The following is a 19,248-nucleotide window of genomic DNA, read 5'->3' on the forward strand; positions in this document are numbered from 1 at the left end:
TCTTGCCTGTTGCCTGGACCAATACTTTGGCTGTGCTAATCATATATCTGCTTGCTGCCTGTACTGAACCAAGACTTTTTCGGACCATGTTCCTGCCTGCTGCCTGGACCAATACTTTGACTGTGCTGACCATATCTCCTCTTGCTACCTGTACTGAACCAAGACTTTTTCGGACCATGTTCCTGCCTGCTGCCTGGACCAATACTTTGGCTGTGCTAATCATATATCTGCTTGCTGCCTGTACTGACCTAGGAGTTTTTATGGACCATGTTCTTGCCTGTTGCCTGGACCAATACTTTGACTGTGCTGACCATATCTCCTTTTGCTACCTGTTCTGACCGAAGACTTTTTCAGACCATGTTCCTGCCTGCTGCCTGGACAAATACTTGGACTTTGACTAAAAGTGCCCTGTATGGAAGTGGTTAATAATAATCCAGTTGATACAATTATTTTTTTTTTTAATTCTTTAAAGAGAACATCATATAGACATACATAATCGACATGAATACAAAGTAGAGAATTGGTTATACAGTGATGGGATCTAGAATACATTGACATTTAGACGGCTACTGAAAGACGGCTTGAATAGTGTTCAAACATTCATAGTGAAAATATTTAAAGTAGGACTGAACAGTAAACAGTAGAGCAAAGTAAACGCCAAGGTATACAATTTTGCTGATCATAGGGAAAAACACTTGGTTGTGTATTTTTGTTTTTTCAATTGTGCCTTTTGTTTGGCATCCACATTTACAACTATCAGATTAACTCACCCATATATATGAATTTTATCATACAGTTTATAATATTTTATGAATATCTTTAATTTTTGTTTAATAACGGCTTGCATAAATTAAATGGGATACTAAAAGTGTTGCTGGTTTTTGTAGTCTGGTGGTATCCTGAGCTGACTGATGGTGGCCGATGCATTACATTTTCCCCTCTCCGACTAAAACATTTGGCGATATATTTATTTAGCCAATTCCAGTTTTATTTTTCCGTTTCTCATGTTTTTCCTCTGAATATTAGTTTTAGAAGTTTTTCATCAGCTTTGTATTTTTTTATTTTATTTTGGTTTGTAATATATTGCCAAGATCTTTTAGTTCTGCTGTTCCTCTCACTACTGGATTCAGTAGTTCTGGCATATGGTTATTCCGGGTTCCTCCCATAGTTCCAGTTAGTTTCCCACAAATTATGTTCCAATACTCTTCCTTCTCCCACTGGCTTAAAAAGCCATTATTTCACTGATAGGGGGCTGACTTTGACAAAGGGGCAGAGCCCTGAAATGCATATGCCTGCACACCATGCACAGCCGCTTGGTTATAGCACAGAATAACAGAGGGGAGCTCACACAGATGCCAACTGTGGAATGTTTTTTGGCGGCCCAGCTTTCCATCATCCAGCTCATCCTTTGGAATCCTGCTGCTCCTGTTATAGTGGATGGTCACCTTCATCCTCGGATCTGCTCTTCTAATAAATCAGTGTAAGTCTGGGTATGTGTTGTGAAATAAACATTGTTACTTTTTACTTATCCAGCGCCTTGGCAGTTGTTTTGCTTGCATGTATCATGGATCCTCCCAGATCTGATTACACCAAGAGCTACGGATCTTAGCCCATATCCTGTGCTCTCTTGCTGGATCCACTACTGGCCCGGTCTCTGTTTCCTGATTGTGTACTGAGTTTTAATTGCAGATCCCCTGCTACCCCTTTACCCAGTGAGGTATTTAGGTTTTGTGCTGCCCTAGGCAACAAAAAAATCGGTGCTACCCCGCAGAAGGAGCCTGACATTGACCAAGAACAACCCTGCCCTCCACCCGAGCCTTCCACTACCACTGCCCCCCATACACCAGCCACCATCCCCCATGGCGATAGAGAGAAAGACACTCAGCTTCATGGCTTTGGACATCCCCAGGAACGAGAGTCGGGCTGTGCATACACCATCATGAAACCCGCAGCATCTCTCGGAACCCACGAGGTCCCCATGCCGTGTGTGTCCCTTCTTCTGTCCCTTCTTCCAAGGGGCAGTGCTGCCCCCTTGAAAAATGGCGCCCTAGGCAAATGCCTTGTTTGCCTTGTGGTAAATGCACCCCTGCCTTTACCACTTACTTAACCTTTGGCTGCGTATTGCCTGCCATCCTTTACTGCCATTTCATCCTATGGATATGGACTTATGATCATTACACACAGCAGTTTATTTTGAGTGCTTGACAAGTGTGCTTTTGGGCACATGACATTTATTGTTGTTTATTACAGAGGAAAAGGGGGCACTCTTTACATCTAGAGGAAAAGAGGTTTCACTTTCAAATATGGAAAGGCTTCTTCCCAGTAAGAGCTGTGAATATGTGGATTAGACTCCCTCAAGAGCTGGTTCTGGCCAGTTCAGTAGATTGTTTTAAAAAAGGCCTGGATTCTTTCCTAAATTCACAAAATATAACTGGATACTAATATTTTTACATAAAGTTGATCCAGGGAATATCCGATTGCCTCTTGGGGCATCAAGAAGGAACTTTTTTCCCCGCTGAAGTAAACTGGATCATGCTTTACTGGATTTTATTTTGCCTTCCTCTGGATCAGCTCTGGATATAGGATTGTGTATATGGAGGTTTTCTATTTGTGTGTGTGTTTTCATTTTTCTCTGTGGGTTGAGTTGGATAGATTTGTGTCTTCAACCAGTCTATGTAACTATGTAAAAAAATAAACTATTTTGCTTAAAATAGAAATGTAAGGCAAAACATCCTTGTAGATGTATAAACAAAATTATAAATACCTTTTTTTAAAATAAGCAATCACATGACGTCTGTTCTCAGCTGGATAAGATGCATAGAGAGGTGGGGGTGGAGACTGCAGGGGCATGTCAGCAGAAGATAGAGAAACAACAGGACACTGATCTTCCCAGTGATTAGCTGTGCGGGGGGGCGTGTCAGCAGAAGTCTGACCATTGGAGGATAGGCAGGGTATGCTCCAAAGTAGAATACAAAGAAAACTGATCACATAGGAATAGATTTGCTCTGATGTGTTATGTGGTCAGTTTGAAATAAGAAAGCAGGGGGGACCTCCAGAATCACCAGGTATTTCACACTGAGGAAGCAATGCAAAGAGAACAAGTACTTGGTAACACAGAAACATATTAGGAATATGAAATGTTCCCAATAATTTTTTTGGTAGGCGTAGCCCAAGAGTTTGTGGAGTTTCAGGAGTGAGAACAAAAAGAAAACAAAAATTGTTGGGTTTTTTTTGCAATAAAGGTTTCTGTTATTCAAAGAATAAATTGGTCATATAACCACCTCAAGACCAGACACTTTCACCGCCTTGCTGCCCAGGCTGTTTTTTAGCAATAAGTGCTGCTACACTTTGAATGACAATTACTGTAACACTGTACCCAAATCAAATTTTTGAGATAGATAGAGCTTTCTTTTGGTGGTATTTATTCACCATATTTTTTTTGTATATAAATGAAAAAAAAATCCCAAAAATTAAATAACACTTTTTCTTAGTTTCTGTTTTAAAATGTACCAAACAAATAATCTTTATTCATAAATTTAGGCTAACATGTATTCTGCTCCTTTTTTTTGTAAAAAAAATAACCCAAATCAGTGTATTTTATTTAGTCTGTGTGAACATTATAGAGTCTACAATCTATGGTATATACTGTATATTTGAAAATTGATCAATCCCGATGTACTGACTGCTTCTCATTTCTTGAGGCCCTAAAATGCCAGAACAGTACAAATCCCTCCCAAATGAAAGGTGACAGTCCAAGGTATTTACTAAGATGTGTGGTGAGTTTTTTGAAGTTGTAATTTTTTTCATATGTGCTTTTTTTTTTTTTTTTTTTGAAAAGTTGTCATTTTAACAGTTTTGCTCTCTCACAGCATGGGCATACTTAGAATTACACCCCAAAACACACACTGCTATGCCTCTTGAGTTTGGAGGTACCACATGTGTGAGACTTTTTCCAAGTCTAGTTGCATAGAGGAGCCAAAATCCAAAGAGCGTCTTTGGGCTTTCAAGGAGCATATGTTACACTTAAATCACACACCTAATTTGCTGACTCACATTTTTGGAGGCCTTAAAGTTTTTGGAAAATGCAGGAAAGAAAATGAAAATGTCAATTAATAAGATGTTTCTAAAATACAGCATAGGCATACCTAGCATTACACCCCATAACACGTTCTGCTACTCCTCCCGAGTATGGTGATACCACACGTGTGAGACTTTTTCAAAGCCTAGCTGCATAAAGGGTCTCAAAATTCAAAGAGCACCTCCAGGCATTCGAGGAGCATAAATTATGCATCTAATTTCCTTACTACCTATCACATTTTTGGAGCATCAGGACAGTGGAAACACCCACGAAATGACACATTTTGTAAAGCAAACACCCCAAGGTATTTTTTAAGAAGCACAGGGAGTCTCCTGAATATTTCATTGTTTTGCCACAAGTTTTTGGAAAATGCAGAAAAAAATTACATTAAATTTTTTTTTACATAAAGCTGTTAATTTAATAAGCTATTTCTCACACACAGCATGGACATACTTGGAATTGCACCCCAAAACACATTCTATGACTCGTGAGTATGGGAATACCACGTGTCAGACTTTTTCAATATTTGTACTGATAATATGAAGGACATTGTATCTTGTGTATCGCACAAATCAACCAATTGTATCAAAATGAATGTACTGTAAAAGTTGCTCTATACGAATGGTCAGAGAATATAGCTTAGTGTAATGTCACCTATAGCAGTCCCAGTTCCTATAAGGCAAGCAAGCCTAGCCTACTGGTACATGGCTGTCTCCAGATATGCCATATTCATTGGCCAGGAAGTACAAGAGGCTGAAGAAAAGAAGAACAAAAGAATTCCTGAGGTTCCAAGGGTGCAGCCATCTGCAGGAGATGACTGGGACTGGTGTTTCACAGGAACATAGTCAGTCAGACGTGCAGATGGGTAGGTTCAGGCAACAGACAAAGGATCGGTCCAGGCAGCAGGCATAAATGTGATCAATAAACATGCCAGGGTTGCTGTCACTATTACTCTGGATCCCTTATTATTATTGCTTGGCATAACTAATATTCTTCATGTTATCACCCACCAGAAGTTGCTTCTATTTTATGTTATAAAAATGATTCTCTCTAAGTGGAAATTGGCAGACCCTCCAACTGTGTCAGCCTGGAGGTCTATCATTATTGCAGTTCTCCCCCTTTATCGGCTCACATATATGGGTTGTAACTGTCCATAAAAATTTGAAAAACTATGGTCTGCTTGGGTAGATGCTAGGAATCTTACATTTGATTAAATGATATGTCGATCTTCTCTCTCTCTAAAGCTTTTCCCACTTCCCTCCCCCCACCTTTTTTATTCTTTTGATTTTCTTGGGTACTCAATGCCAAGGTACGGGGAGCTATGCCTTACTGACTGTGTAAATCTCTGCAGTAGCCCTGGGTTAGATAATACATGTTTTGTTGGATCCCTTGGAGGTGATTATCTGTTGATGGCTCACAAAGGACTTCACTTGACTATTCTTGAGTTGCATGTGTAACACTGCACTATGTTTCAATAAATTTTTATCTCTTAAAAAACAAAACAGGCCATGGTTAGTACAGGCAGCAGGCAATGGCACTGGTGTGGCGGTGATAAGGAACACTGTTGCTAGCTTACACTGGTCTGATAACACTGGGGGCTACGTCTGGTGACATTGTATTGCTATGGCAGTGATCAGAGATAATGGCTGGCAGGACTGACATACAGTGATATCAGAGTAGCCAGCCATTGTGCATCATCACCTCCACAGCAGTACAATGTCACCATAATGATGCTGCATTTACTCTGGTGACAGAATGTAAGAAGAAAAATGTAATAATGTATTTTATTAAAATTTTTTTACATACTGTCACCAGAGCAGTGCAGTATTACCATAGGGACACTGTGCTATACAGGGAGGTGATTGGAATTTTTTTCTTTCACGATGATTACTTTAACAGTCCTGATAGCTATGTAAGCAATCATTTATGACAGTGATTCCTGCATTCTCAGCCACTGAGACCAATCACAGAGATCATAGTAGTAAGCAATTGTGTCATGAATGTTGTGTCATTACTACTGGTCATGTGATCACTGTGATTGGTCACCATTGTATGTACAGGTATATCCTCCCAGAACAATGCTTGTTGCACCTGACTGTATATGTACAGTAGACAGGCGGGAAGCAGTTAAATTGACCATGGGTTTTGTCATGTGGCCAGTTTAAAGTTTCTGTAAAGCTTTTTTTTGTTTTTTCTTTTTCTTCAGACATGTTATATTTACCTGATCTTTTCAATGGTACTGCCCAGAGTGGCCCATATACATATAGAGGGACATATTCTACCTTAATGCAGGCAATTCATTAAGGTAAATATTGTCCTACCTATCAAACCATTTTAAGTTGAATTAGTACTTACTAGAGCAGGGGTGGGCAACTGTGGCCCTCCAGCTGTTGGTGAACTACAAGTAGTTCTACAACAGCTGAAGGGCCACAGTTGCCCACCCCTGTACTAGAGTATAATTTCTAAGTTCACACATTGGCCTTTCCCTTGTATTCCTCCTCCAGCACACACACACACACACACTGGTCTTTTCCTTGTATTCCTCCTCCAGCACACACACACACACACACACTGGTCTTTTCCTTGTATTCCTCCTCCAGCACGCACAAATACTGGTCTTTTCTTTGTATTCCTCCTCCAGCACACACACTGGTCTTTCCATTGTATTCCTCCTCCAGCACACACAAATACTGGTCTTTCCCTTGTATTCCTCCTCCAGCACACACAAATACTGGTCTTTCCCTTGTATTCCTCCTCCAGCACACACACATACTGGTCTTTCCCTTGTATTCCTCCTCCAGCACACACACATACTGGTCTTTCCCTTGTAATCTTCCTCAAGCATACACACACACTGGTCTTTCCCTTGTATTCCTCCTCCAGCACACACAAATACTGGTCTTTCCCTTGTATTCCTCCTCCAGGACACACACACTGGTCTTTCCCTTGTATTCCTCCTCCAGCACACACAAATACTGGTCTTTCCCTTGTATTCCTCCTCCAGGACACACACACTGGTTTTTCCCTTGTATTCCTCCTCCAGCACACACACACTGGTCTTTCCCTTGTATTCCTCCAACATACACACACTGGTCTTTCCCTTGTATTCCTCCTCCAGCACACACACACACACACACACACACACACTGGTCTTTCCCTTGTTTTCCTCCTCCAGCACACACAAATACTGGTCTTTTCTTTGTATTCCTCCTCCAGCACACACACACACACACACACACACACTGGTCTTTCCCTTGTTTCCTCCTCCAGCACACACAAATACTGGTCTTTTCTTTGTATTCCTCCTCCAGGACACACAAATACTGGTCTTTCCCTTGTATTCCTCCTCCAGGACACACACACTGGTCTTTCCCTTGTATTCCTCCTCCAGCACACACACACTGGTCTTTCCCTTGTATTCCTCCAACATACACACACTGGTCTTTCCCTTGTATTCCTCCTCCAGCACACACACACACACACACACACACACACACACACACACTGGTCTTTCCCTTGTTTTCCTCCTCCAGCACACACAAATACTGGTCTTTTCTTTGTATTCCTCCTCCAGCACACACACACACACACACACACACACTGGTCTTTCCCTTGTTTCCTCCTCCAGCACACACAAATACTGGTCTTTTCTTTGTATTCCTCCTCCAGGACACACAAATACTGGTCTTTCCCTTGTATTCCTCCTCCAGGACACACACACTGGTCTTTCCCTTGTATTCCTCCTCCAGCACACACATACACTGGTCTTTCCCTTGTATTCCTCCTCCAAAACACACACCTACTGGTCTTTCCCTTGTATACATCCTCCAGCACCCACAAATACTGGTCTTTCCCTTGTATTGCTCCTCCAGCATACACAAACATACTGGTCTTTCCCTTGTATTCCTCCTCCAGCACACACACACACTGGTCTTTCCCTTGTATTCCTCATCCAGCACACACACACATACTGGTCTTTCCCTTGTATTCCTCCTTCAGCACACACACACACTGGTCTTTCCCTTGTATTCCTCCTCCAGCCCATTGTATATAAATGGCTGGACGGTGGAAGTGCAGGGGCGGGTGGCCGTTTATAAACGGCCTCCCCGTCCCCTGCTTGTGCGCGCTCCCTGGGAGCGCGCAGCATCGTGATCCGGTGCCCGCTGTGTCCTCCGGACACAGTGGAACACCGATCGTCATATGGAACCTCTGTGTGAGGTCCTGATCATGTGACCACTGATTGGCCAATCAGTGAGAACATACAGAGTGGTAAGCAAGATGTCACTTCTGACATCATTGCTTACTACGTGTAAAATCTGTGAATGATCACAGAGGTCACATGGTACAAGGCTATTCACAACAGCCTTGTACCATGTAACAAGCTGTGACCAATCACAGCTCACTCAGTATTTATCAATGGCTGCAAGAATGCAGCAAGAAAGAATGAGAAATTATTGCTTTTACAACCTTTATGGGTGTAAAAGCAATCAGTGTAAAAAAAAAAAATCTTCATCGCCCCCCACAAGTAGTACAGTGTCACCATGGTGACACTGTACTGCTAGGGTGACAGTATGTAAAAAAAAAAACATAAATAATAATATAAAAAAAAAAGAAAAATGTAAGTTTTTTAAAATTATAATTTTTGGTTATAAACTAATTTGGGTTATTTTTTTCTTTTTTACTAAAAAGATAACTGAATAAATTTTGGCCAAGATGTATGATGAAATATTATTTATTTGCAAAATGTTATAAGAAAAACACTTTTTTTCTAAATTTTTGGACTTTTTCATTTATATAGCAAAAAAATAAACATCCCAGTAGGGAATAAAAACCAACAAAATAAAGCTTTATCAGTCTCAAAAAATGCTAAAAAATTAATATGGGTACAGTCTTGCATGACCCCGCAATTGTCATTCAAAGTGTGATAGTACTGAAAGCTGAAAATTGGCCTGGACAGGAAGAGGGTAAAAATGTCTGGACTTGAAGTAGTTAAGCACAAAGCAAAGGACACACCAACTGCCCTGCCTCCAGTTATATGGCCTATGAAGAATTAATAAAATGAAAATTGATTGGCTAAACACGGGCAGCACAGTGGCTAAGTGGCCGCTGAGTACTGCCGGGCAGCAATAGGGTCATCGGTTTGAATCGCAACCATGGCACTACCTGTATGGAGTTTGCATGTTCTCCCTGTGCCTGCAATGGTTTCATTTAGGTACTCTGGTTTCCCCCCACACCAAAGACATGCTAATTGGTTAATTGACTGCTGTCTAAATTAGGTCTAGTATGTGTTTGTATGAATGTGACACGGGGACCTTTGATTGTAAACTTCTTGAGAGCAGGAACTGATGTGAATGTACAATGAATCTAAAGCAGTGTGTAAATTGCCAGCGCTATACAAATACATGCAATGAAAAAATAAATCCACAAGTGCTTTTTTCATCACAATGTTTGCTCTATATTGGCTGTTTAAAACAATAATGTGATAATAGAAAGGTTTGCTTGAAAGGTTTAGTGTAATGTAACACTTTTGGTAATTAAGTATTGTATGTATTATATAGATCTACATGTGGGGAGGTCTGAGGCAGTAGTGACCACACAGAATCCAGTTGCAGTAAAACTTGAAACTTGTATTGAACAAAATGCCAACATACAGACACCCTAGTGGGAGAGCGCTATACCGGGAAACAACTCACAGTTCAATGCAGATAAATACGTGGTTGAGGAGAGGTGCCAACAACGTCTGTCTCAGAGGTGGGAGTGCAGCCTGGCCATTCCAGTCTCAAACAGGGAAACTTCTTTCCAGGTAGCCCTAGCCTGCCCCTTCTCAACAGGAACCTTTCCCTACCACTGAAGTCTTTCCCTTACAAGCAGGGTCTTTCTCCCTAGACTAGCCACTTGTAAAATATGCACCAAAAGCCGAGGAAGAGACTTTTGTAGATCCTACTGACCCAAGATGGCTATAAAGGGTCACATGGCTGTCATGTAGCCAACCGGAACGCTATTCCATTGATCCAGGAAACCATAGAGTGCTTCCTCCTAACCTTGACTTCTTCTCTAGGTTGTGGTACCACTCTGATCGAGCGCCACCTGCAGTGGAGACAACAGAGTGCACCAGCCTACACCCGCCCCCCCGTCTTTAACATATTCTGTTCTTGGCATCACAACATCATAAAATGTCAACAGTAATGCAATAAAACAGGTTAAGACAGAACCAATAAACACAGTTAAACAATATAATCAGAGCATCTTGCAGTTAGTTGCCCACAATTTATCAAAGGTTCCTCTTCAGGTAGTGACTCGAGGGCCACAGATGGCGAGGGGTTGTTGAAGTCCTTGAGCCGGGCTGCTCTTCACCTGGGTCCCAAGTAGGATTTTCCTCCAAACCAGTAGAGTCTATGGCACTAGATGGGATAAACAGCTCGGCTTCCAAGCCTTCGGCTCAGGGTTACTGGGGTTCGGAGGCTCAAGTCCCAGGTGTGGCAAGAACCAGTCTAGGAGTGCCTCTTGCACTGGTGGGAGGTCAGAAGGGTCAAGAGTTTTTGGATCTTTGGCAGGTGTCTTGGAGCACTCACTACTCAGTACGCAAGGCCTCCATATATTTTGGTGCAATTGTTTCATTATGGGGTTGGGAGTCTCAGAGACCAGGCCATAGACAGGGGTAGGTGGGAAAGTTTGCCCTACCACCTGGTACGGAATGCATTCCCACTTGACTTCCAGCTTACTACTTCAGGTGTGTTTCGTGTTCTTTACTAATACCCGGTCCAGATGTGTATGTCAGAGGTAGGAGTGCAGCCTGGCTCGTCCAGTCACAAACAGAGAAACTTATTTCAAGGTAGCAAGACCCTAGCCTGTCCCTGCTTGTCAGGAACCTTTCCCTACCACTGAAGGCTGTTCAAAATTATGGATAACTTAGGAGGAAAGAGGGGCAGAGGAATTTTCTTCCAAAAGATGAACAGTCCCTCCAGGTGAGAGATAGTTGGGAGGTATGTTTCCTGTATAGTCTAGGATTGGTGATCTCTCTCCTGCATCCAACACACACATCACTTCTTGGTATCTATATCAACAGTGAGATGCTCCTCCAGTGCACAAAGTCCTGTAGTCAGCTTTCCATCAGCAGATGATGTGCATTATCCCAACACTGACCAGTCTGTAGTGTATGTGCATTAAACTCCCAGTGATCAGTAGGGATGAACTCAGGCAGATTTGCAGCTATCCCGCTGTGAAGCTGTCAAAGCCAACAGCCAATCATAGGCGTTGGAGACATTCCCCGATCCACAGCCGAATGTATGCAAGGGTATGTATGTATACTCCACCACCTTTGATTGGCTGTCGGTGTTGCCAACTTCCCAAAAGGATAGCTCAGGTGGGTTTGGACTGTTTGAATATGCCTGAGGTCATCAATGGTGAGCAGCTGCCACCAAAGAAGCATTAAAGTGTTACTAAACCTACCACAGAAAAATCAGTCTGTATATGCAGTAAAGCATGCTTGTTATACTCAATGTGGAACCTAAGGGGTTAATCCTCTGCATTGTGCAAAAAGGATGTTGTATCCTGTCTTCTCTGATCCTTCCCTTCTTCCATGTTCCCCATTTCATCTCCTGATAGAACACAGCCTCAGGGACACTCTGCACATGCTCAGTTTTCTGTGTATTGCTAAGCTTTTTGTTGGGAGATTGCATATGATCAGCACAGAGCCAATCAGCACTGTCCAGACAGAGGGTCAGGTGTTATGCAATCCCATAGCGCAGTGAGAGGAGAATGAAAACTCCTCCTACAAACTTTAACCAGTGCTCAGCTGGACACTGATAGAAGTCACAAGACCACTCTAACAGCTGATGAGAAAAGGTATTTAGCAGTTTATATTTGTTAAAATAATTGGACTTTCATGTTGTGTGTACTGTGAGAGACCAGATATAGTGAATGCAGGGTCCTGGGTTTAGTAACACTTTAACTTTTCAGTCCCTCAGTTTATAAGCCTCAGACAATTAACCCTTTAGTGACCTGTCTGCTGTACATATGTGATAACACCTCACTTGCCAGTTCTAAGCCCATGTGCCTTACCTTTCTCAGTGATCAGTCCCCAGGCATGTTTGATAACTTCTCAGCACCCAGTATCCAGCTCATGTAGGTTACCCCCTCAGCGCTCAGTACCCAATGTATGTGCTTTAACCTTTCAGCATCTATTCTTCTGATTATGTCATCACACATCTTCATCGTCTGCAGTGCTGCTGACATGATCCTCATAGCCTTCACTGTTCCAGAATACATTTCTTCAATTTCAGCTGTCCTACTCTCAAACCACTGATTTTAACCTCTATTCCTCCTCTGTAAAACCCTCTGTTGGAAGAGCTTGACCCTGTAAATGGGTGACAAATGCATTATGGGGCACATTTCTCCGCCACTGCTATTTGCCTGTATGGCTACGACTATATTTTATGTGATTTTGTTTCTGATTAAAGTGCTACTAAACCCACAACAGTAAAATCAGTCTGTATATGCAGTAAAGCATGCTTGTTATACTCACCTTGGAACATAAGGGGTTAATCCTCTGCACTGTGTAAAAAGGATGCTTGATTCTGTCTTCTTTGATCCTCCCCTTCTTCCACAGTCCCCAATCCATCTCCTGATAAAACAGGGCCTTGGGGACAAGCTTCACATGTTTAGTTTGGTGTATATTGCTAGATAGGGGTTTTTTTCTTGGGAGTGTGCATGTGATCAGCACAGGGCCAATCAGCACTGTCCAGACAGAATGTCAGGGGTCCTGCAGTCTCATAGGACAAACTCCTCCTACAAGCTTTAACCAGAGCTGTGCTGGACACTGATTAAGTCACAGAACTGCTCTAACTGCTGACGAGAAAAGGAATTTACAGTTTATATGTACTAAAATAATTGCACTTCCATGTTGTGTGTACTGTGGGATACCAGATATAGTGAATGCAGGGTCCTGGGTTTAGCAACACTTTAAGGAAAGCTCGGTAAATACCATTTGTAAGTCAAAAGAACAAAGATGAACTCCAGCTATCCCTCTTGCACATACTGATCACTGTCATACACTCTGTGTTCCTCTTCTGCACATACTGCCCACTCTTGTACCCTCCGCACTCCACTCTTGTACATAATGGGCACTGTCATAGCTCCCACTCTCCTTTCCCACACATATTTCCCACTGTCATATCCTCCATGCTCTTCTCTTTTACATACAGCCCACTGCCATTCCCTCCACATCCTTTTAACTTTTTTCTGCGCATACTGCCATCTGTCATTCTCTCCGCACTCCAGTCCTGTACATACTGCCCACTCTCATATCCTCCACTCTCCTCTCCTGAACTGCTGCCCCCTACCATACCCTCCACATTCTTCTGCTGCACATACTGCCTCTTGTCATACCTTCCATACTCCTCTCCTGCATAAACTTTCCGCTGTCATAGCCTCAACATCCTTCTTCTGTACATACTGATCATTGCCATACCCTTCACACTCCTCTTATGTACATGCTGGTCATTGTCATACCCTCAAGATTGCTTCTCTGTACTTACTTGCCACTATCATACCCTCCACACTCCTCCCCTGAACACACTGCCCCCTGTCATACCCTCCACACTCCTCCCCTGAACACACTGCCTCCTGTCATACTCTCCACACTCCTCCCCTGCACACACTGCTCCCTGTCATACCCTCCACACTCCTCCCCTGCACACACTGCCCCCTGTCATACCCTCCACACTCCTCCCCTGCACACACTGCCCCCTGTCATACCCTCCACACTCCTCTCCTGCACACACTGCCCCCTGTCATACCCTCCACACTCCTCTCCTGCACACACTTACCATTCTTATACCCTCCAGACTCCTCTCCTGCACATACACTAAATTGCCAAAAATATTGGGACACCCCTCCAAATCATTAGATTCAGGTGTATAAAATCAAGCACCTAGGTATGCAGACTGCTTCTATGAACATTTGTGAAAGAATGGATCGCTTTCAGGAGATCAGTGAATTCATGCATGGTACTGTGATAGGTTGCCACCTGTGCAATAAGTCCATCTGTGAAATTTCCTTGCTACTAAATATTCCACAGTCAACTGTTAGTGGTATTATGACAAAGTGGAAGCAACCGGGAACAACAGCAATTCAGCCACAAAGTGGTAGGCCACGTAAAATGACAGAGCGGGGTCAGCGCATGCTAAAGTGCACAGTGCATAGAAGTTGCCAACTGTCTGCAGAGTCAATAACTAAAGACCTCCAAACTTCGTGTGGCCTTCAGATTAGCACAACAGTATATAGAGAGCTTCATGGAATGGGATTCCATGGCCGTGCAGCTGCATCCAAGTGCAATGCAAAGTGTTGGATGCAGTGGTGTAAAGCACGCCACCACTGTACTCTAGAGCAGTGGGGACGTGTTCTCTGGAGTTGCGAATCACACTTCTCTGTCTGGAAATCTGATGGACGTGTCTGGGTTTGGTAGTTTCCAGGAGAATGGTACTTGTCTGACTGAATCGTGACAAGTGTAAAGTTTGGTGGAGGGGGGTTATGGCGTGGGATTGTTTTATAGGGGTTGGGCTTGGCCCCTTGGTCCCTGTGAAGGGAACTCTTAAGGCATCAGCATACCAAGACGTTTTGGACAATTTCATGCTCCCAACTTTGTGGGAGCAGTTTGGGGATGGCCCCTTCCTGTTCCAACATGACTGCGCACCAGTGCACAAAGCAAGGTCCATAAAGACATGGATGAGCGAGTTTGGGGAGGAGGAACTTGACTAGCCTGACCTCAACCCGATAGAACACCTTTGGGATGAATTAGAACAGAGACACAGTACATGCAAAAGTCTAAATAAATCATGGACACCCTTTTCTTAGAAATCCCCTTGAAATGTGACCTAACAAGTGTTAGCTGTGCAGGAAACCAAATATCTCATATATCTTAAAGATGACAGAGAACAGTTAGTCATAATGGAAGTTCAGTGATGAACAAAGTACAAAGCCAGTGGTCTCTTATGTTTCAGTTTCTTCATAGTTTGTGGTCCACTAACAGAAGTAATCTTTGTCATGCAATGCTTGTAGGAGGGAGGACTTGTCCACAGAAAGTATAAGATCTACAGACATTGAAAAGTGAGTTCAAACTATGCAAGGTGATGTACAGTGATAGACGGCTCTGGGGTCATCTGAGAATCTACAATGGATGTTTATGTCATTTGCTTCTATCTTCTTCATCTGAATTGTGAGTATGGGATCATATTAAGTGACTAACATGATAAATAAGCCTGCACTAATACTACTCATATTTATATTTCCTGATGACGACTTGTATCAATTGGTTTCTTGATTCTCTGTGTAAATGCACTTATTGAAGTATTTTGCTTCTTGATCCGTTTTGACCCTTTTCCCCTGAATGGAGAAGGGAAACTTCAACACCAGGCTTTATCAAATTTGTATTATCTTACCTGACCAGCATGCTGCCATTTCAGTACAATTAGTTTCTTTATATCCATTGTAGTCAAACAGAAATAATTGTCTACTATGTTTCCCAGCAAAACTATAGAAAATGTTCTATAAAGGATTGAAGACTGAAGACATAGGAGCATTGTTAAACACAATAATGAAATCAAAAATGTACTGCTTACATTACAGCAATAATTGCCTGCACCCCCTCTTCCCCTCTGCACACCCCATCTCACCCCATGTGCCCCCCTCCCACCCCTTGACTGTGCATGCACACCTCCTGTCGTCACCATACCTGTGCACCCCCCACCCCTCCTCTCAATGTAGCTGTATTTTATCATTCTGTTTTCCTGACACAAGTGCAATAACCATTCTCATTTACTATACTGTGATTAATAGTTCTGACAATGTTTATTGACTGTATAATATACTGCCTTGTAGTTATGATGTCATTTTCTGTGTCTTTGTTCCTGTTGGTAAAAATAAAACAAGAAGGGATCAGCCATGTGTCCAGCAACATCTTGACTGGCAAGAGAATATATCTAGCAACTTTTCAACATTCCATCCATCTCCACCATGTCTGCATGCTTTCTCCTGCTCTCTATGTCTCCTCCTGTAGTATGTCTGCAGTCTCTAGCTATCTCCAATAGCACATCCAAATTCTCTGACCATCTCTTGTAGTATGTGTACATACAATATTCTATAGCATATTATTTGCAGCTCCTTGATGATGACAGGGGGCACGGTTGATGCCCCCTATACCGCGCGAGTTGAACTTTGACCCTGGCTGTTTTGAGCTGGATTTCAGATGTCTCAGTTTTCTGTTCTTCTTGAAGAATATCTCACAGAACCTCACAGGTAATTCCAGGCTGAAACTAGTGGTATTTTAAAGCCTGAGTTTACCTTTCTGACCATATTTTATGTTACACCTATAGTTTAGGGTGGAACATGAAACAAGGTCACATTACCCAACGCCCCACCCTCAAACTGCCCCCCCCCACAGGGTGCCTGGTAGGGCGCCTATTCCTGCGGGGTTCTGTTGCTTTTTTAATTTTGTGCAGCTGTGCTTCACCAGCACAACCACGGCATTCATTTACGGGGATCTGTGAATAAAAAAAATGATAAGTCCTTTCCGCCACTGCAAGAACTTGTGCCAGTAGAAGAGTGGCCACGTCACGGCACTTGTAGTCATGTGATCACTTCCTTCAGCCCCATAATGGTACCGTATTTTCCGGTGAATAAGACGACCCCCTACTTTTCCTGTTAAAATATAGGGTTTGGGCTATACTCACCGTATAAGACTACCCCTCTTCCAACGCACACCAAATAAAAAGTAAAAAACATCAGCTTTGATTTCAATATGGTATGGTATTTCAGTATGGTATTCCAATGATGGGGTGCTATTCCTCCCACTGACACCAATGATGGGGCACGATTCCTCGCTCTGACACCAATGATGGGGCACTATTGCTCCCACTGACACCAATGATGGGACACTATTCCTCCCACTGACACCAATGATGGTGCCCCATCATTAGTGTCAGTGTGTGAGGAATAGTGTCCCATCATTAGTGTCAGTGGGAGAAATAGTACTCCATCAGTGTCAGTGGGAGAAATAGTGCCCCATCATTGGTGTCAGTGGGAAGAATCGTGCCCCATCATTGGTGTCAGTGGGAAGAATCGTGCCCCATCATTGGTGTCAGTGGGAGGAATAGTGCCCCATCATTGGTATCAGTGAGAGGAATCGTGTTCCATCATTGGTGTCAGTGGGAGGAATAGTGCCCCATCATTGGTGTCAGAGCGAGGAATCGTGCCCCATCATTGGTGTCAGTGGGGGAAGGAATAGTGTTTCATCATTGGTGTCAGTGGGGGGTGGAATAGTGCCCCATCGTTGGTGTCAGTGGGGGGTGGAATAGTGCCCCATCGTTGGTGTCAGTGGGGGGAGGAATAGTGCCCCATCGTTGGTGTCAGTGGGGGGGAGGAATAGTGCCCCATCATTGGTGTCAGTGGGGGGAGGAATAGTGCCCCATCATTGGTGTCAGGGGGGAGGAGGAATAGTGCCCCATCGTTGGTGTCAACGATGGGGCACTATTAGTATCAGTGACACCAATGATGGGGCACTATTCCTCCCACTGACACCAATGACACTTGCTGAACCCTGTTCCAGCATGGTGCTGCTGCAGCCAGCATACGTGGTTGCAGCAGCACCATGTGCACAGCACACTTACCGGCCGCTCCCTCACTCGATGTTCGCAGGGCCGCTCGGCTCCGCCTCCTCGCAGGTGATTGGCCGCCTATGTGCCTTTCCTGAGCTACAGTTCTGGCGCCCAATCACCGGTGAGGAGGCGGAGCCGAGCGGCTGCGCGAACATCGAGTGAGGGAGCGGCCGAACTGAATGAAGGAGCAGCCGTGCTTCCTGGACTGGATCATCGTGGGACTGGGACCGGAGCCAGGTAAGAAACAGCAGCCCCCTGCCCGCCCATGCACTTAGTGTCCCTTCCGTCGGAAGGGGGGGGCGGCGACACCGCGCCGCCCCCCTAAAACATGCCGCCCTGACACCGGCTCGGAAGTGTCAGCACGCCGTACACCGGCGTATAAGACAACCCCCGTCTTTTGAGAACATTTTCATGGGTTAAAAAGTCATCTTATACGCAGGAAAATACGGTAGGTCTGTAGCTCCGTTCAGAGCTGGGGCTGGGATGCAATGTAGATAAACCAATATTGGATCATTGCTCCCATGATATACTGATTGTGGATTCAAAGCTCTGCAGGCTTCAATGCAAAACTGTAATAAATGCAAATTTTTTATTTTATTAATGTGGGTGCATTTATTTATTTTGCAGGTGGGCTATACGTTTAAGAAGCAGTAAACCATGTGATAAATCTGCAGATTTTCTTTCTTTTCTACACATAATTCCATGGTAATAAGTGCTAACATAAGGGTTGATACAATTTAATCCCCAGAATGCCTGCAGTGTAGCACTAAGGTGGTGAGTTACACAGCCATTCGCACTCGAGCGTGCTCTGACATGTTCTAACTTGCATTCATCTGGGTTGCAGATCAGTTGACTTGGTCTTTACGGAGTAATAGAAGAAATCACATGTGTGTGCATTGCACTGTTGGCAGAAAATGATTGATAGAAATCTAGAGCAGCAGATTAACATAAAATTACCAAAAAGTGCCAGTGAACCTTTAGCTCTGTTACAACAGGCTTATAGTGAACACTGTGTGAAGAAATCAAGTGTTTTGGAAAGGCATAGGAAGCTTAGGGAGGGCAGAAAGATGTCTATGATGACCAAGAGGTGGGTATTCAAAATCACAAAGGACAGATGCAGATGTGAAAAATGAAAAGGTTATGAGAATCTGTTTTAGGAAATGACCAGACCTCTGGCCTGACAAGTGAATTCTTTCACCACGACAATGCTCCTGCACATGATGCGATAAAGAGTATGTAAACCCAACATTTCATATTCCTGATATGTGTCTGCTGTACCATGTACTTGTAGCAAAAGTATTTTGTTCTGTTTTTATTGCTTCCTTTTCATGAAATACCTGGTGTTTCTGTCAGCCCCTCTACTTTTCTATTAAAAACTGACCACACTAAACAAGGAAAAAAGCGTGGTCAGTTCTCTAGCTATGCTGAGAATTCAGTGTGCTCTCCTCCAGTGAACAGACTTGTCCTGATATCCCCACCACTCCTGTACAGTCTTTCACTGGGAAGATCAGTGTGTTG

At 43.4% G+C, this 19,248-nt stretch overlaps 1 protein-coding gene across 1 annotated transcript in view; it reads left to right on the top strand.

Moving 5' to 3' along the window:
- The first annotated feature begins 15,132 nt into the window (after positions 1-15,132).
- Positions 15,133-19,248, top strand: part of LOC149452334 (hepatitis A virus cellular receptor 2-like) — a 46,654-nt gene continuing 42,538 nt past the window's right edge. Inside the window, exon 1 of the mRNA XM_089689505.1 lies at positions 15,133-15,293. Coding sequence (XP_089545631.1) covers positions 15,251-15,293 — 43 coding nt within the window. The 5' untranslated portion in view covers positions 15,133-15,250. The remainder of the gene's footprint in view (positions 15,294-19,248) is intronic.

This window comes from Staurois parvus, unplaced genomic scaffold (assembly GCF_062004578.1).
Source record: "Staurois parvus isolate SC_StPar_1 unplaced genomic scaffold, SC_StPar_1.0 ptg000479l, whole genome shotgun sequence".
Taxonomy (NCBI): Eukaryota; Metazoa; Chordata; class Amphibia; order Anura; family Ranidae; genus Staurois; species Staurois parvus.